Source organism: Bemisia tabaci, chromosome 2 (assembly GCF_918797505.1).
Source record: "Bemisia tabaci chromosome 2, PGI_BMITA_v3".
Taxonomy (NCBI): domain Eukaryota; kingdom Metazoa; phylum Arthropoda; class Insecta; order Hemiptera; family Aleyrodidae; genus Bemisia; species Bemisia tabaci.
Genome location: NC_092794.1, coordinates 895,993 through 913,104, shown reverse-complemented (window position 1 = coordinate 913,104; position 17,112 = coordinate 895,993). Strand labels below are relative to the sequence as shown.

Sequence of the window (17,112 nt, the reverse complement as noted above, 5' to 3'; positions counted from 1 at the left end):
TTAATATTGAGCAAAGATGTCCCCAGCAACTTATCACATCACTCAGTTTTCACTGTATACACATGCCTTTTCTTCCCAATCTTTAATTTTCTTATATTTCATTACATTTGAACGTAAATGACGTAGGTCCTGTTTCTATTTCTTGTGATTATTGAAACTGGAAAAAGCGTTTAAAATTTATAGCAACTGTTTTTTTTTTTTCAGGAATTAAGTCTATTTCACAAGTCTATTTACATTTACAATGGATGAACACAATGAGGAAATGCATGCAGAGAGCCCTGTTGTTTTAATTCCAGAATTGTGTAAGCAGTTCTACAATCTAGGATGGGTCACAGGAACTGGTGGAGGGATTAGTATCAAAGAAGGGTGAGTGTAAATATTTTTGCAAGGCCGTACGTTTTCAAAAAATTTGAAAATTTCGTGTTGACGCTGGTGAATTCCTCACAGGTTTCTGTCTCTATCCTTAAAGGTGCCCTGTCACTTGCACACAATGAGCCTGTTCCAAGGTGCGGGGATTTGCGAAGTGATAGGTAACTGATTCCACTGACAAATTTCACGAAAAGAACGTTGGTGTTACTTAAAGAGCATCTTGTAATGATCTCTCAAACTCCAAAAAGAGCCGTTTTTGGAACCGACACATTTCAGTGTCACTTTTCTATGGGGACGGATCCAGTACGCTCGCTACGTCACAGTACATGACAAACCAGGTCTTTTCATCACATACATAAGGAATTGGCTGTCGCTTTTCAAATGCAAATATCGAGTCAACCAATGATTTTTTGATCCAAATGGAATTCAAAAATGGATTCTTTGGACGTCTAAAAGGTTCAAATCTGCATCAGATGAAGTAGAATCGACGGGATGAACCCTACTTCCAAGGAAATCTGTAACGTGAATGGATGATTATTTATGTCTGTCATAGTGATAACAGAAATTGAGGTTACCTCAATATTCAATTAGTAATAGCCATTTTCATGATTTTTTCCTTTCTCGTCATTAGGTATTTATAGGTAGGTAAGTTATTTTTGTAGATCAACTGTTCAGTAGTAGGGATGGTTGAATATTTAGATAATCGAATATTCAAATTATCGGCACCGAGATAATCGAATATTCTAATTATTGGCACCGAGATAATCGCATCACACTCGAATATTTGCTTCCAAAGTATTCGAAATCGCAAATTTGAATATTCGAATAATCGTATTCGAATAATCGCATTCGAATAATCGCATCCGAATAATCGCATTCGAATAATCGCATTCGAATAATCGCATTCGAATAATCGCATTCGAATAATTGCATTCGAATTCGATAACCGTCCATCCCTATTGTCAATCTTGTTATTAATAATTAAAACTCGTCCACAACTCCACACGGGAAATCGGGAATGACTGACCGTCATAGTTAAAAGTGTCATCTATCTCTCATGCCTCATAAAAAATAAAAAATTGAAGCAATAATGGAAAATTTCAAATATTTGCTTCCGAAGTATTCGCAATTGCAAGATTCGAATTCTCAAATAATGGCATTCGAAAAGTTTTGAATATTCCAATACTCGCATTCGAATTCGATATTCATCCATCCCTATTCAGTAGATACCCTAGGATCACGTTTAAAGCCATAACGGAATATATTGATACATATTCATTCAGAATACCCTGCGGCAGTCCAACGCCCAAGTAATGGATGATTTAAAGAACTTACCAGTGACGAAGACCAATCCACACAGGTCAATCATTTCCGAGGACTAGTTTTGGTACTCTACTGCGCAGTGACGTAGTATTGAGTGCCTGCAATGTATTTCTTATGGGAGCACTCAATGCTCCGTCACAATGGGTGCTGCGAGTTAGGGCCGGGCGGGGGAGTGGATTTCAAAAAAGCTGCGCAATGATCGACCTATGTGGATTGGTCTTGCCAGTGACAATAATGATGAGATGAAGAGAGCGGCATGATGAAGATGGAGGCAAGGAAGGTAAACACAGAATCCTTCTTCGGTTAACAGACTTAGCGATACATTTTTCTGCATAGTGTTACATAAAAAATATACTGGATTTTAAAGTAGGTAACAATGAGTGTTTAAAACGTGGGAAAGTTCTGAATAATTTTAAGATGTTTGTTGAAGAGATAATTTACAGGCATCAAGAAATTCATATCAAGATTTACCTACATGCATTGAGAGAACATTCCATTTCTGAAATCCATTTTGGTCAAAAAATCATCTATTGACTCCTCGATTTAAACGATAAAAAAAAGTATGCCACAGACCCATTGAACACACTGCTACTTTAAGGGGATTTATTAAGCATAAGTTCCTTTTTTCTGTTACCCTGTTCATTCAATCCTCATATCTTTAAAAGTGTATCCATAAAATTCTGTGATGATATCCTAATTTTATCTTCCAATGTTAAGAGTCAAATGGGTTGGATCTCCATTTTGGTGAGTTATCCAGAAAGAAGGGGAAAACAGTCATGTCAAGATCTTACGTCGATAAAAAAATTGACACCTCACGTCAACATGATACCTACATTAGAGATATTGCGGTGGAAGTAATGTAAGGAATCCTACAGGCCATAGATGAAAAAAAGGAGGTGTTTGCATTTCGGGCATCTTGGAATTTTTTGATGACTTGATGACGTAGGTGGGTACAGCGACGTTTTTATCCTGTCGATTTTCTTGGAAATGGTGTAATTTAAGGAAAAAAGTCATTCTATAAAAAGTGCTTGAAATTATATAATGAGTTGATTTAAGTAAAAAAATCGGACATTATGGCCCGTTTTTCATATTTAGCTAAACGTCGCTGTACCCACCCACGTCATCAATGCATCAAAAAATTCCAAGATGCCCGAAATGCAAACACCTCCTTTTTTTTCTCTATGCCTACAGGCTAATTGTTTTTGCTACAATACCTAACTCAAATCGATATGCCAATATTCGGGTGGATTCATAAATTAATTATCAAATTATATTGATAACCAGCATGAGCCCCGTACCAGGCATTAGTTACCGATGTAAACATAACATAAAATTTGAGTTTTCAATTGCTTTAAAGATAGGCCAATAGGAACATCGAGTTTTTATTATGTTTTTGTTGACAATCATACTGGGCGTCCTTAAAGTCCAGTCAACCCCCTCTAAAATTTTACCTACCTCATATTTTAAGAAGGAACTTCAGACACGTTCATGGATGTAAGCTACTTTGGGGCCCCCTAATATTCTCTATTACCTCCCGCAGGAGGGGGCTTTGGACCCCAACTTTCTTTTTTGTATGGCTACCCTGCCTTCAGTCCACTCAATCTAGCTTTATACCTTGGACAGATTAGCACAAACTTTTCCATTGGTATATCGAGTTTCCAGGTACTTAATAAGACAGAAAGTAAAGTTTACAGAAAAATTCCGTCTGGAAAGTGGTCAAATCGCAGTTTTTCTACAATGCGTCCTACGGCGATTTTCAAAAAGGACCTATGAACAGTTTTTCCTTCATAACTCCAAAAGTATGCGCCCAAGAAAAAAATGGTTAAAGATCATAAAATTTTAGTTAAGAATTATTTTCAAACTTTAGACGTTTGTTATTTTTTCGCTCCGAATTTTGCTATTTGAAAATAACAACCGGCAAAATCGCCTGAAAATCAGCGATTTTTCGCGTTCCTGACTAATTTTAGGACAAAATAAGTATCTGCGGTTTAAATCAACGACTTCACTGGAAAGTACGGTAAATTTTTCTGAAGAACATTCATTCATGTCACCTTTTTATTTTTTATGACCTTATTGTGAGACGAATCATTCAAAAGCATCAAGACAATATTTCACAACAAATTCAGATTTTTTCCCCGTTTCCAGCGCTTTCGATCAATTAGTTTTCGATAAAAGCATAACTTTTATATACTTTTAAGAAAAGTGATGAAATTTTGAAGACGAATACAACACTGGTTTTCCATTAAATTTCACAGGACGTAACTGAAAAGCGTGTTTAAGGAAATCACCCTGAAAAACGATTTCTCTAGAAATTTCAGAATTTCAACGATCTTCGGCTTTTTGACAGTTGGAAACTGAGAATACGATTTAACGATGGTAATGAACGTTTAGAGAATAACATTTCCAAAAAATTTCATACCTGAAATTGATAATATGAACTTTTTAAAGAGGGTTAAACATGGCATTAAATTTGTCTATTGGGAAACCTGGCCGATCGGTTTAGAACCACTTCCTTGACATGTACTTACTCAAAATTTTTAAATTAAGTAATTTTTGTTTAAAGTATATTTTTTGGTACCAGTGTAATAGCACATGAAAGTTAAAAAAATGTTAATGAACAAATTTTTGAAGGTATTTAGGTGTACTTAGAAGCCAATTTTCGAGACGTCAAAGGCTTTGTCTCAGGTTTTCATGGTTTTCGTTGCCACGAACAATTTTTTTCATCAAACCATGCACGGTAATCAACCTTCATTTGTCTTTTTGGTGTCTCTCGTGAAAATGCGGTGGCAATGTTGATAAAAATTGCAATGTGCCGGGGGGAAAAAAAATTCTGATTTTTTATGTGCAAAGTGATGTTTAAAAGAGAAAAAAGGTGCGCAGTGAAAAGTTTATTAAATTAAATATAAAGTAGGGTAATTCCAGTTTGCTGTAAAACCTTTTAAAGGGGTCTTAACACTGAATTTTGTTTTTAGAAAAGTAAAAAAAATTTGATAAAATTTGACTTCTTAGGTATTTTTGAGATTTTATCCCTTTTAGATGAGTTTCAAAGTTAACGTGAATGGTGTTACTGAAAAGTACGTTAAATGGTCCTGAAAAGTGTGTTTAACATCCTTTTATGTGATAATATTCGCCACTAATAAAACTTCCTCCTGGATCAAAAATGACATTTTATCCAAAAAAAGTCCGCTTTTAGCTTCATTTCTTTGATTTTTAAGCATTTCAGAAGTGTCCGATCACAAAACACTGCAACTACGTGAAATTACATAAAATTCACAATAAGTAACGGCATGGTGTTTTAAAAATTTTGACTATTTTTTAGTTTGACGCAGCTCTGTATAAAATTGTAAAAAATGGCAATGTTTACAAAAAGTTCAGTTTTAATGCAAAACACCATCCCTCAAAAGGTCATACCAATGCAGCAAATATTCCATCAATCGTGTAAAGATATTTAAATTATTTCCGGAGCGAAGAAATTAATGAAAGTAAAATAAAATAAATATAAAATAACAGGAGGGGATACTGACCCCCCTCTCACTCCATGCTTTCTACAAAGAGAGCAAATAGACCGAACCGCAATTCGGAACTAACAGATACTTCACACATACAATGTGAAGACAATTTTCATCGTATTTATGCATGCACTCGCGTGAAAATAAACGAATAGGACAGAGAATGGCAAAATCTGTACATTTAAGGGTATTTAAAATTATTGCAGAATGGAACATCACTTATGAAGAGAGTTGCGATGCGAGCCCAGCCGCCGGCGCAAAGCGCTTTACGCGAGGGATTGGGCTGTGGAACGGCAGCATCTGGGAGCGGGTCTTTTTGCGTCGGAGGAATCAATAGTAAAACTAATAATCAGGATAAATTCAATACAACATTGAAGGTTTGGAAATTTTGGGCGGCCAATTCTGGCGTTAGCGCAAACCAACAATAAACAATAAAAAATCAGTAGCTACGAGGGTAATCCAAAAAGTAAGGTGCCCGACCTTGTATCTTCTGAACGAAAAGAGATAAATCAAATTGGTAAGTAGACACATATTAGGTATACTCTAAGCTTTTAAACAAGCCCAAGTTTTTGAAAATCGACCAAGGGGTTCGCGAGAAAACTCAATTTTATTGAGACAACCTCCTGTTGCCGCGTACCCACCTCCGAGGTCAGGATGCGCGGACAGTCGATTATTTCAGACTCGGGTATTCGCCTCTAGACATCACATCAAAAAAGAATTTCAAAGTTTTCATTGAGAAGGTCTGAACTTAATTTTTGACGCAGTCTCCACATCTTTTTTGATATTTCTGGTATCATTGCAGCAGCTTCTCGATGCCGTCCGCCTAAAAGCTCTCGCCTTGGCTCCGAAACCAGTCATTGACAGCGATCTGTACCTCTGAATCGTTTGCTTTGCGTCGGGAAATTTTCCCCCAAGCCTCCATACTCTCTTAATTTAGCCGTATGTGACTTTCATCTGTTACCGAGCGGAAAATATTACTTGATGAAAAACGATTGCCAACCGATTCAGAGGTACAGATCGCTGTCAGTGACTGGTTTCGGAGCCAAGACGAGAGCTTTTACGCGGACGGCATCAAGAAGCTGCTGTAATGTCAAGAAAGATGTGGATACTACGTCAAAAAGTAAATTAGGACCTACTCTAAAAATTTCCTATTTGACTAAATTTCTTCTTGATGTGATATTTAGAGGCGAATACCCGAGTCTGAAATATTTGAGCATCCTGAGCATCCTCCGCGCATCCTGACCCCAGTGGTGGGCACGCGGCGACAGGAGGTTGTCTCAGTAAAATTGAGTTTTCTCGCGAACCCTTTGGTCGATTTTCAAAAACTTAGGCTTGTTTTAAAGCTTAGAGTATGCCTAAGTTGTGTCTACTTACCGATTTGATTTATCTCTTTTCATTCGGAAGATACAAGGTAGGGAACCTTACTTTTTTGATGGCCCTCTTATTTTATTTCATTACTCAGCTTTGTATTTGTGTCAATTAAATATTTGACGTTACTAAAGAAATTGCAGTTTCATATTTATACCCTCAATTAAGGGGCTTGGAGGAAAAGGCGCATAAGTGCAGTTTTTGCTATTTTCAGAGAGACTGGTTTGTCAAAATTAGCCATAAGATGACATAAGACTGCGCCCACTTCACAAGGTGAGGCATTAGTGTTTACAAAAATGAGTTTCTGCGGGTCATAAATTGTTAATACAGGTTTTTCAACTATTTTTTGTTTTCTGTACGTAAGAAAAGGCTTCATCACACGTGAGATTTCCATTCAAAGGACCCTGCACACGCCTAATGGGATTGTACCACAATCGATTTTTAATAATGTTTTTATTGTTTTAAATTCGTCAATGGATGTCGATCAAAACTCATCATTGCACCAACTCTCTACGAGCTACCGTTTTTGCAAAGCACGCTAGGTATTGAAGTTTCGATAATTTCTAGGACAGGTCGGCTAAAATTAAAACGCAGTGAGTGTCTGTCTGGTAAGGACAATAGAGTGAGAGAGAGAAAGAAACTGATTAGAACGGTGGAAAGAAAAGGCGTGTGGGATCGGAGATAAGACTGTCGCTCGGATGCTGATCGGTTTTTCTGTTTACGTGACTTACACGCACCGCCCGACCGACCCAAACCATACTCGATGTGCTGAAGTGAGGGATCACTTCTCGCGGATTGTGCCAAAATGGTGCCTCGTAGAAAGTTGGATCTATCTTCAGATGTGTATTCAGAGGTAAGAACTTAACCGTTGCCTGAGAAACCAGCAAACAAATCATTTGACGAATTAGCCACACTCCCCAAAGAAACTTATGGACCAAGCGAGATCCCTTTCTCCAATTTTCTAAATTAAAATAGGAGGTAAGATTCTGAAGCACCGCAATATAGATTTGATTGGTTTGCGTAACTCTATCAAAATGCTACCTGTTGAAAGAACAATAGCAGTAGAAATCGTTGTTCCAAAATACTCACGTCAGAGGCACGACAGTGGATGATGCAGTAGAGAAGACCACAAAACTGATTTACACAGCCCTCCTACAATGTTCACTTCAAAATTCATAAATTTACGATTTTCAGTTACCCGACTTAGCGTTTAAAAATTTGAGGCTAACTTATCAATAACAGTATAGCAGTTTAATACATCTTCCCCCCCCCCCCCCCCCGTTTAAGAGGATATCAAACTAGTTATATGGTAACATCAAGCTCAGTTTTAGCTTTTAGCAGGAATGATCTGATTATTTTGTTGGCTACTAAGTAATTTAAGTATGTTTTTGACTACAGATGTACAATATTTTTGATTATTCTTGCCTTCTTGTTTCAGGGATCACATTTACATTGCCCCCTCAGGCGTTCAAAAAGAAAGAATGCAGCCCAACGATTTGTTTTGTCAGGATATCCATGGAAATGACATCAAGCTTCCTCCTGCTGAGAAAAAACTTAAGAAAAGTCAGTGCACTCCTCTGTTCATGAATGCATATAGAGGTAAAATAGTCAAAATTATTTCATTGATCTGGTCTTTCATTTTTTTTAATTGGAGATTTAGGTCCCAAAAACAAGATAGGTAGTGGCTGAAAATTTACATTTTTATTAACGGCACAAAAATTCTAGTGAGGTGTCAACTTTAATGTTTTTTGAGTTCTAAATTTTTAAAAAAATTGTCAAAAAGACCCCTCATCCCAGCGAAATGCCCTGCGAAAAGATGGCAGCCGATTTTGGCCGCCATCCTAAATGGCCCCATAAAATTTTAAACTTCAAATACGGCGCCAAGAGAAGACTCAACTACTACACTACACTACATACTACAGTTACATATACAACACTACTAGAGCTACATATTTTTAAGGTCGCAGGCTCCAAAAACAGCTGGAAAATCACCTCAAGCCAACTGGTCCCAATTTAGTTTGCATAGGGTCTAAATTCGGCCGCCATTTGTTTAGACTGTTCCTGATTCCGTGGCTAGAGCGCTGTGGGTTAAGTGATATGTCTAAGGGTAATTCTCTGCTATTTCTACTATTTCAGTCCGAAATTTTCGAAAAATGAACTCTTAAAGACGCCTTGGCAGACATGTTTTTCTGAAACTTCTCGTAATTTGCACACGGAATCAATAATGGTTTCTACAAGAAACAGAGTTTCAGTCTTTCGCTGGGCAGGCAGAAATTATGAACCCGGATAAAATCTCAACTCAGTCCCTCTGCTTTTTTGTCTTTATTTCACATAATTGTCCTCCCAAATGTTTTCAAACTGCATGGAAATGTGTTGTAAATGCAATGAATTTTCATTAAAAAAAGCCTCCAAATTGTCAGGAAAGGAATTATCTCCAAAAAAGGGCAGATTTTGGGATGGAAAACTGAAATATATCTAAATTTCTTCCTGCCAATTTCTTCATTTCCCTGGTGGATTTTTGTATAGAATACATTCAATTTTTTTTAGGTGTTACATCGATATTAGTTGTAACAAATCCGTTTTGGTGCTAGAGGAACTCATATTTCTGTCAAAATTAAGCCATATCAAAATGGGGACTGATTTGAGAGGAAATGAATGTGATAGAGAGATAGATGTAATGGAAAGAGTGTCTAAGAGGAAATCGGGAGGGGGGGACTGGGAGACAAGAGAAGAGGGTGAAGGGGGAGGGAGTGAGGAGGGAGAAAACGAGGGGAATCAGGGAAAAAAAGAAGTTTTTCATACTTTAAAGAACTCAGTCCCCATTTCTCAACTCATTGTCAGCCCCCCCCCCCCCCCCCCCCCCTCGCTCATGGAATACTACTCTTACGGGACTGAGTTGAGAAAACGGGGACTGAGTTGAGATTTCTGCTTGTTTTGATGGAAGAAAAAATTTGAAGTCATGTTTAACGTCAAAACAGAATGTACTCCGTGATTAGGTTTAGGTATTACGTTAAATATGTAAAAATAGTTGAACTTTGTTGAAGCTTTCCTTATAATAATGCAGGGACAGGACAAGGGTCTACGATGTGACATCCTGAAATTGGGTTCATTTTGCTTGTACATGTAGAAGAGACAAACTTAAGGTTGGCTCATTTTTTTTTAGCCGTCACCTCCCAACCGTTCTCGAGATATCGATTTTTACAGTTACGATTTTTGCACGTTTCCGCGCGGTGTGCCGACGAGTTAACTGAGCGCTGGCAAGCCGCACAAAGCGCCGCGCGCCCTCCCTATGAGCGCCGGTCAAGATGAATACCTACCAACTTGACCAGCGGCTCTCTCCAACCACTCTGTAGCCGAGTAGTAGGTAGCGCGCTCGCCTTCCACTCAATTCTCAGTTCGATTCTCTTCCCAAGGTTCTGACTTTGATACACGTCTCAAGGCTGTTTTACATGTTTTATTTATTTTTATCACATGTACTGTTTCTCATTCATTCTTTTTATGCTCCATCACAATTTCGATGCATTTTTTTTATGAGTGCTTATTTCTTTTATTAAATTTCTTTGTTGTTTTTTTTCTCTCTTTTCTTTTTTTTCGCTCATTTCTTAAGGAAGCTCGTCCAATGAGGCAACCCGTAACTACGCGTAATCTGTTAGCGTTCGGTCTAGCAAATGCAGTCCCTTCAATCGGGCCCCATTATAAATTCACTGCTTCTTTAGGATGGGGAGCAAAATTTAAAAAAGCGCACGGGATCAGGAGGCGAAAAGTAGTGCGCTACATAAAATCCAAAAATAAACCAAATTTTGAACAAATTCTTAAAGAGGAAAAAATCCAAGGCGTATGATCCATTGTTAGTGATAAATTGTGATCTGGCCGGTATATATGTCGCAGGCTAAAGGTCAAATTCGGCATTTAGGCAAATGCCTGGGCAAATAGAAAAGAAATGGTAAAAATCATTGAAATTCGTCGATTGCCTAGGCATTTGCGCAAATGCCTGAAGATTTGACCAAATGCCGAAGGCTGATTAGGCAAATAGTAAACTGTGTTCTTAATGAGGTCAAGGTGACACCAAGCTCCAGCCCGGCTCACAAAGTAGCTGAAACTGCAACGTCGAGCTCCGAGCCTACTCAGAATGTGTGTGGTGATCAATCCCAATGCTCCTCTTGTCAAAAGCCTGGTAGCTTAATAAAATGCAGCTCTTGCGATAATTCATGTCTTCAAGAGTGTGGTAATGAAGACGGCGACCAACCATTCGTTTGTAAGTATTGTCATGGCGAGGCAGAAATACGCACAACAAGAGCGGAAGTCCATCTACGACAAAAAGTTGCAGCTCAAAAAATGACAGAAAGAAGTTCGAAATGATTCACACCTTTAAAAGTGGAAGATACAATTATTTTGAACTTTTCAAAATTTGATCGTGGTCCGTTGGACCCAAAAAACATCGAAGGAATTGTTCTTGACGTCCGCAATAATGTTTACCAAATTGGAACACCCGCAGGTGTCATCAAAAGTTGGTGTTCGCGGGAAGAATTGAAACAAGTAGAGGCAATAAAATTTGAAATATCTCAGGTTCCGAGGGATAAGCTAGTGTCGGTCCGCGAAGCAGTTTCTGGCGTTTCATTATTTGAAGGGCAAGGCTTTGTCAAGTGTAATTGCCAAGCCAGTAAAAATCAATGTGCGACCAAACGATGTTCTTGCTTCAAAAATCAGAGGAAATGTTCCAGCAAGTGCCACCAACCCATCGCGTGCTCGAACAAGTAATGCTACTGCCCCATTCTTTTTAAGGTACAGACTTTTTTTTTTTCTTTTTTTTTTTTTTGGCCGTGGTTTTTTGGATTATTGCAAATTGACTTTTTCTCAGATTTTGACTATTTGCCTGAAAAGGAACATCATTTGCCTTTTTGCCTAACGTGCCCTCGGCGTTAACGCAAATGCCTAGGCTTTTATGTAATTGCCTCGTCATTTAGTCAAATGCCTAGGCAAATAGCAAATCTACGTTTTCGATTAAATTTGCCCATTTGCCTAAATGCCGGATTTGACCTTCAGCCTGCAACATATATTTATATTTTTCTTATGGCATTATATGTATGTTTTTAAAGGCTGTGTTTTCGTAGCAAACAAAAGAAATGAGCGGAAAAAAACAACACAGAAATTTAATAAAAGAAATAAGCACTCATTAAAAAACATGCATTGAAATCGGGAAGGAGCATAAAGAGAAGAAATGAGAAACAGTTTATGTGATAAAAATAAATAAAACATGTAAAACAGCCTTGAGACATGTATCAAAATTAGAGCCACGGGGAGAGAATCGAATCCACGACGACTTGAGTAAGGCAAGCGCGCTACCTATCACTCGGCTACAGAGCGGTTGGAGAGGGCCGCCGGTCAAGTCGGTAGATAGGTATTCATCTTGATCGGCGCTCACAGGGAGAGCGCTTTGTGCGGCTTGCCGGCGCTCAGTTAACTCGCCGGCACACCCCGCGGAAACGTGCAAAAATTGTAAATGTAAAAATCGATATCTCGAGAACGGTTGGGGGGTGACGGTTAAAAAAAAATGAGCCAACCTTAAGTTTGTCTCTTCTACATGTACAAGCAAAATGAACCGAATCCCTGCAGCCTGATTGTTGAAACTTTAACTGGCTATGTCGGCAAGATAGGACAAGACATAACCCTATCTGCGCCGTGTAATGTATCGATTTTTGATTCTTGTCGTACCGACATAAATCTCAACAATTAGGCTGCAGGATGTCAAATCGTACACTCCCCTTGTGAGTTGAGCCGGTTCAGGATAATTTTAACGTTCACACTTAAAAAAAAAAAAATACTTAAACACGTTGTTGTTAGAGTACCTTTATAGACAGAGTATGGCCATTTCTGTGCCGGTTTTTCATTAGTTGCGGGAAAATAGGCTGACACGAGTAAAGTAAAAAGTAAAAAGAGTTGTTTCTATCAGTTAGTGTCTCAAAAATTACGAAGAGCGTATTAGCAACATTTGAAATGCACTCCGAACTTTACAATCTGCGTAAGAAATTCGCGTTTTTTTGAGCTTCCCGCCTGAAAAACAAAAGGTTCTATGGCACAGCTGAACATTCCGTCAGTGGTGTCTTTCTATCCAACCTCTGTGCACTAGGATACTACACAATAATTATTCAACATGGCCGACACCAATCCATCAAAACACAAGTGCTGGACGAGATTCTAACCATTTGTGAACCACCTGGCAAGTTTACATTCACGATGTCTTCGCATTGATAAGGATCCGCCTTGGCTGACTTGGTATTGCGAAACGGTTGAATGGAACGACTACTCTAACGAAATTTTCACCTGTGCCTTAGTATTGTTTTTGAAGCGGGAAGCTCAAAAATATGCAAATTTCTCACGCAGATTGTGGAGTTAGAAGTGCGTTTCAAACTTTGCCATCGTGATTTTTGACACTTACTGATCGAAACAACCCTAATTTTTGTTATAGCTTAAGTTTGCAATAGGCCCATTTCTTGAATGTTATTCTTCTCTATTGGACACTCCTTTTCGCAAAATGTCAATGCCTACAACGAATTTTTTTCCTTTCAGCAGCATTGCCAAGTGTAAAACCGTAAAATTCCATATCGATCGAACGGAAAATGATTTTAAAGTGCGGTGTGCGTGAAAGATTTCTGATAATACTTTTTTTTCGAATACGTCATGAAATTGGAGGATTTATTAAAGAGCCATGCACAAAGTGGCCCATTTTTGGGCCCTCGAAATTGGGGTCGAAGTGAGGTTTTTTTCATCCTTAGGGTGACCCTTTACACATACTAAAATTTCAGATTGAGTATCTATACGCACCGTTTTCGAGTTATGGGGGGGCAAAGTCCCCGATTTTCACCCATTCTTGCAGGTGTTTTAATGTCGAACTCCGGCTGTTACGAGGTACCAGATCTAGATATTGAAGCGCGGTTTGCGATGATTTGTTCAGCTATTCCTGTAGTATTTTTCCACATCTTTCACAAAGCCCCAAATGGTTTTTCGGGAGGCGGGGAGGGGGGCTTTATTCATACTATAATGACCGTAAGCGCATCTTACTGACTTTACTTTGTTCTCTTCTCTCCACGCCGCGGTCACGATGGTATTTTCTGTTGGGGATTTTTTTTCTTCTTCTTCACATTTTACCAATTTTTATGTCCTCCCCCTCTTTTCCCATTTTTACCCCCTCCCCCGCAATCCAAACACTTCCTCTCAAGTGCCTCTTCCTGTAAGGCAGATATGACGGGGTCATATGAGGGGGATTATATTTCTTTCTTTACGATTGATAAACTCTGGCCCAACTTACTTCTCCCTTACAGGGCCCTCCTTACCCCTGTATTATCCCCCCCCTGCCCGCTCCACTTTACTTGAAGTACTTTGCTCCCTCCGCAGCAGAAATGACGATGTTTCCTGTGAAGAATTGTTTCTTATTCATATTTTTCACGTTTCTCTTTCCACTTCTATGTTTGATTTATTCTTTCCTAGGTACATTCTCTTCCACTTTCTCTTCACGTGACCATATTACTCCCACAAAAAAGTAGTAAAAAGTAGAAGAAAAGTGAAAAGTAAAGAGAACGAGGCAAAAGAGGGACAAACAAGAGGGGAAGGGGAAGAGGAAGTAGAGGGGTAATAATGGAGAAGAGTAGGAGGGTGGCTCCCATGTATTCAGTATTTCAGTACCTAAACATAAGTAAAACATTATTTGCCAGAAACATCGTCATTTCTGCTGCGGAGGGAGCAAAGTACTTCAAGTAAAGTGGATCGGGCAGGGGGGGGGGGGATAATACAGGGGTAAGGAGGGCCCTGTAAGGGAGAAGTAAGTTGGGCCAGAGTTTATCAATCGTAAAGAAAGAAATATAATCCCCCTCTTATGACCCCGTCATATCTGCCTTACAGGAAGAGGCACTTGAGAGGAAGTGTTTGGATTGCGGGGGAGGGGGTAAAAATGGGAAAAGAGGGGGAGGACATAAAAATTGGTAAAATGTGAAGAAGAAGAAAAAAAATCCCCAACAGAAAATACCATCGTGACCGCGGCGTGGAGAGAAGAGAACAAAGTAAAGTCAGTAAGATGCGCTTACGGTCATTATAGTATGAATAAAGCCCCCCTCCCCGCCTCCCGAAAAACCATTTGGGGCTTTGTGAAAGATGTGGAAAAATACTACAGGAATAGCTGAACAAATCATCGCAAACCGCGCTTCAATATCTAGATCTGGTACCTCGTAACAGCCGGAGTTCGACATTAAAACACCTGCAAGAATGGGTGAAAATCGGGGACTTTGCCCCCCCATAACTCGAAAACGGTGCGTATAGATACTCAATCTGAAATTTTAGTATGTGTAAAGGGTCACCCTAAGGATGAAAAAAACCTCACTTCGACCCCAATTTCGAGGGCCCCAAAATGGGCCACTTTGTGCATGGCTCTTTAACTTGTAATGATGCCATTTTTCATGTTGTTTCATGGTCGATTTTTGTAAAATTAGAATGCATCGTCAGATGCCTCCTCTTGAAATCAAACAAACAACTGTCGAGTGTATTATTCGTTCTTTTCTGTTTCCTACCTACCTCCTAGGGAAACGGAGGGAAAGGGAGTTACGAGCAATTCAACGATGCGCGCGCACCGACAATAATTCGGGCGCCGCGCCGATCTCCGCTTTGAGTTGTCTGCACGCTTCCATCCGTCCACTGCACTGATAAGGTACCAGCGCAGCGGTGGCGTGGCATGTCAACCCCATTCTTCTCCGGTCCAGTTTTTTCCTCCTGGGCTCCCCCCCCCCCCCCTAAAAAGTGTCGTAAACCCCAAGAAACTTCCCCGACAGAGAAATGGTTCGACTTTGGCCTGGAGATATTATGAAAAACTTGGTTAAATTTTCAGTCCGTAGCTCTCTGCAAGTTGAAAGTCATAATTTCGTGACTTCTCTACGCAACTACCCAGGATCCACCACGGGGAGGTGGCTACGTGTTGAGTCCTACTCGTGCCTTCCCGTTCATCCAACCATTGAGGCACGGAAAAAAAAATTAGAAATGCCCAGATTAAATTAAACGACAGCGAGAAAACTAAAAAGAAATCCGCTAAATCGAATTTTTTTTTGTGACTGTGAGGAGAAACGAAGGATCCCTGCGGCAAAGCGCCCATTCGAGCCCAGCAAAAAGGCATTCGCCGGTAGGGTTGGCTCTCTGGCTTCTGCCAGGACTCTCAAGCGAATACCACGTACTATCGCCGAATTTACTTTCGCGCAGGTAAGCCTTTATACGAAGCTTCCTCATATAGACCTATTTCCCGTCTCTCTATTCTGGGGAAATTATTTGAAAGGGTATATTTGAAACGCCTCCTTCCCCTGATTGATGAGAGAGAAATTATCCCGAACCATCAGTTCGGATTTAGGAGTCGTCATTCCACGTTAGAACAAATCCACAGAGTTGTGAGTATAGCCGAAAACGCATTAGAACAGGGAAAAGTATGCTCTTGCGTTTTTCTAGATGCAAGCCAGGCTTTCGACCGAGTCCACCACGAAGGCCTCCTTTACAAAATTCGTAAACTTCTACCAGATAACCACCACAGGTTTCTAGAGTCATATTTGAGAGGCAGGTCCTTTAGGGTTCGAAATGAAGGTTCGCGCTCTGCACTGACTGAGGCCCATCCTTGAGGTGCGTATTCACTGCCGAGCGCGGCCGCACCGAACAGCGCAGCGAATAACCCGCGCAACGAATGCGCGGGAATGTGGACGGTGCGACGCACTATGGTCCCATAGCCCGATTTAAGCGGCATTAAATCAGATATGTATGTTTATACCTTGCAACATGAGTTTTCAGGGGTTTTTTGGGTCGCTGAGTGCAAATATGCTAACATTTTCAGAAAAAAATCAATTTGTAACATTTTTATACTTTTTTATAACTGCGGTATAATTTGTGCAAAAACCTTAAATTGAGGCGAAATTTCATCGATACCGCGGTGGTGTAGTGGACACCGTGTCTATCCCGAAAATCTTAGGTCCCGGGTTCGATCCTCGGAGGAATTATTTTTTTTTTTTAAGCTTCACAATTAAATTTTACATTGGATGGACTATAAGAAGCTAAAAGTAGAACTTCGTCGAACACTACTGTCAAGGGAACTTGAAAAAGACAGCTCAGGATAATACTTCAAAGTTTCATGGCTGCGGAGGCCTACTTTCAAGTTCCACCGATCAGCCGTTTGAACTTGTTTTCGTCTGCCAAGCTGAACTTAAGCTTAAATATATCCATTTTGATAGACTATGTGTTTGATACATGGGTGAACGTCAAAAAAAAACTTTTGCGGGACCTCAAAGTAGCTTCCTAAGACGATTTCATCGCTTGGGAGCCTTCCTTTCAAGTCCCTCCAATCAAACGTTCCGATCCGTTTGAACGCGTTTTCATCTGCCAAGTTAAACTTGAGCCTACATGTATCCATTCTGATAGATTATATGTTTGAAACATGGTAAAACGTCAAAAAAAAACTTTTACGGGACCTTTAAAATTGCCTCCTGAGGCGATTCTTCGCTGTTCTTGAGCATAAGTTTCAATTCCT

The 17,112-nt window shown here is 39.6% G+C and overlaps 1 protein-coding gene across 5 annotated transcripts in view; it reads left to right on the top strand.

Moving 5' to 3' along the window:
• LOC109032005 (methylthioribulose-1-phosphate dehydratase) overlaps positions 1 to 17,112 on the top strand; it is a 35,704-nt gene that overhangs the window by 426 nt on the left and 18,166 nt on the right. For all 5 annotated transcript variants that reach the window (XM_019043882.2, XM_019043884.2, XM_019043881.2 and 2 more), the window contains exons 2-3: positions 205 to 366; positions 8,008 to 8,168. In XM_019043882.2, the coding sequence (XP_018899427.1) occupies positions 242 to 366; positions 8,008 to 8,168 (286 nt within the window). In that variant the 5' untranslated portion in view covers positions 205 to 241. The remainder of the gene's footprint in view (positions 1 to 204; positions 367 to 8,007; positions 8,169 to 17,112) is intronic.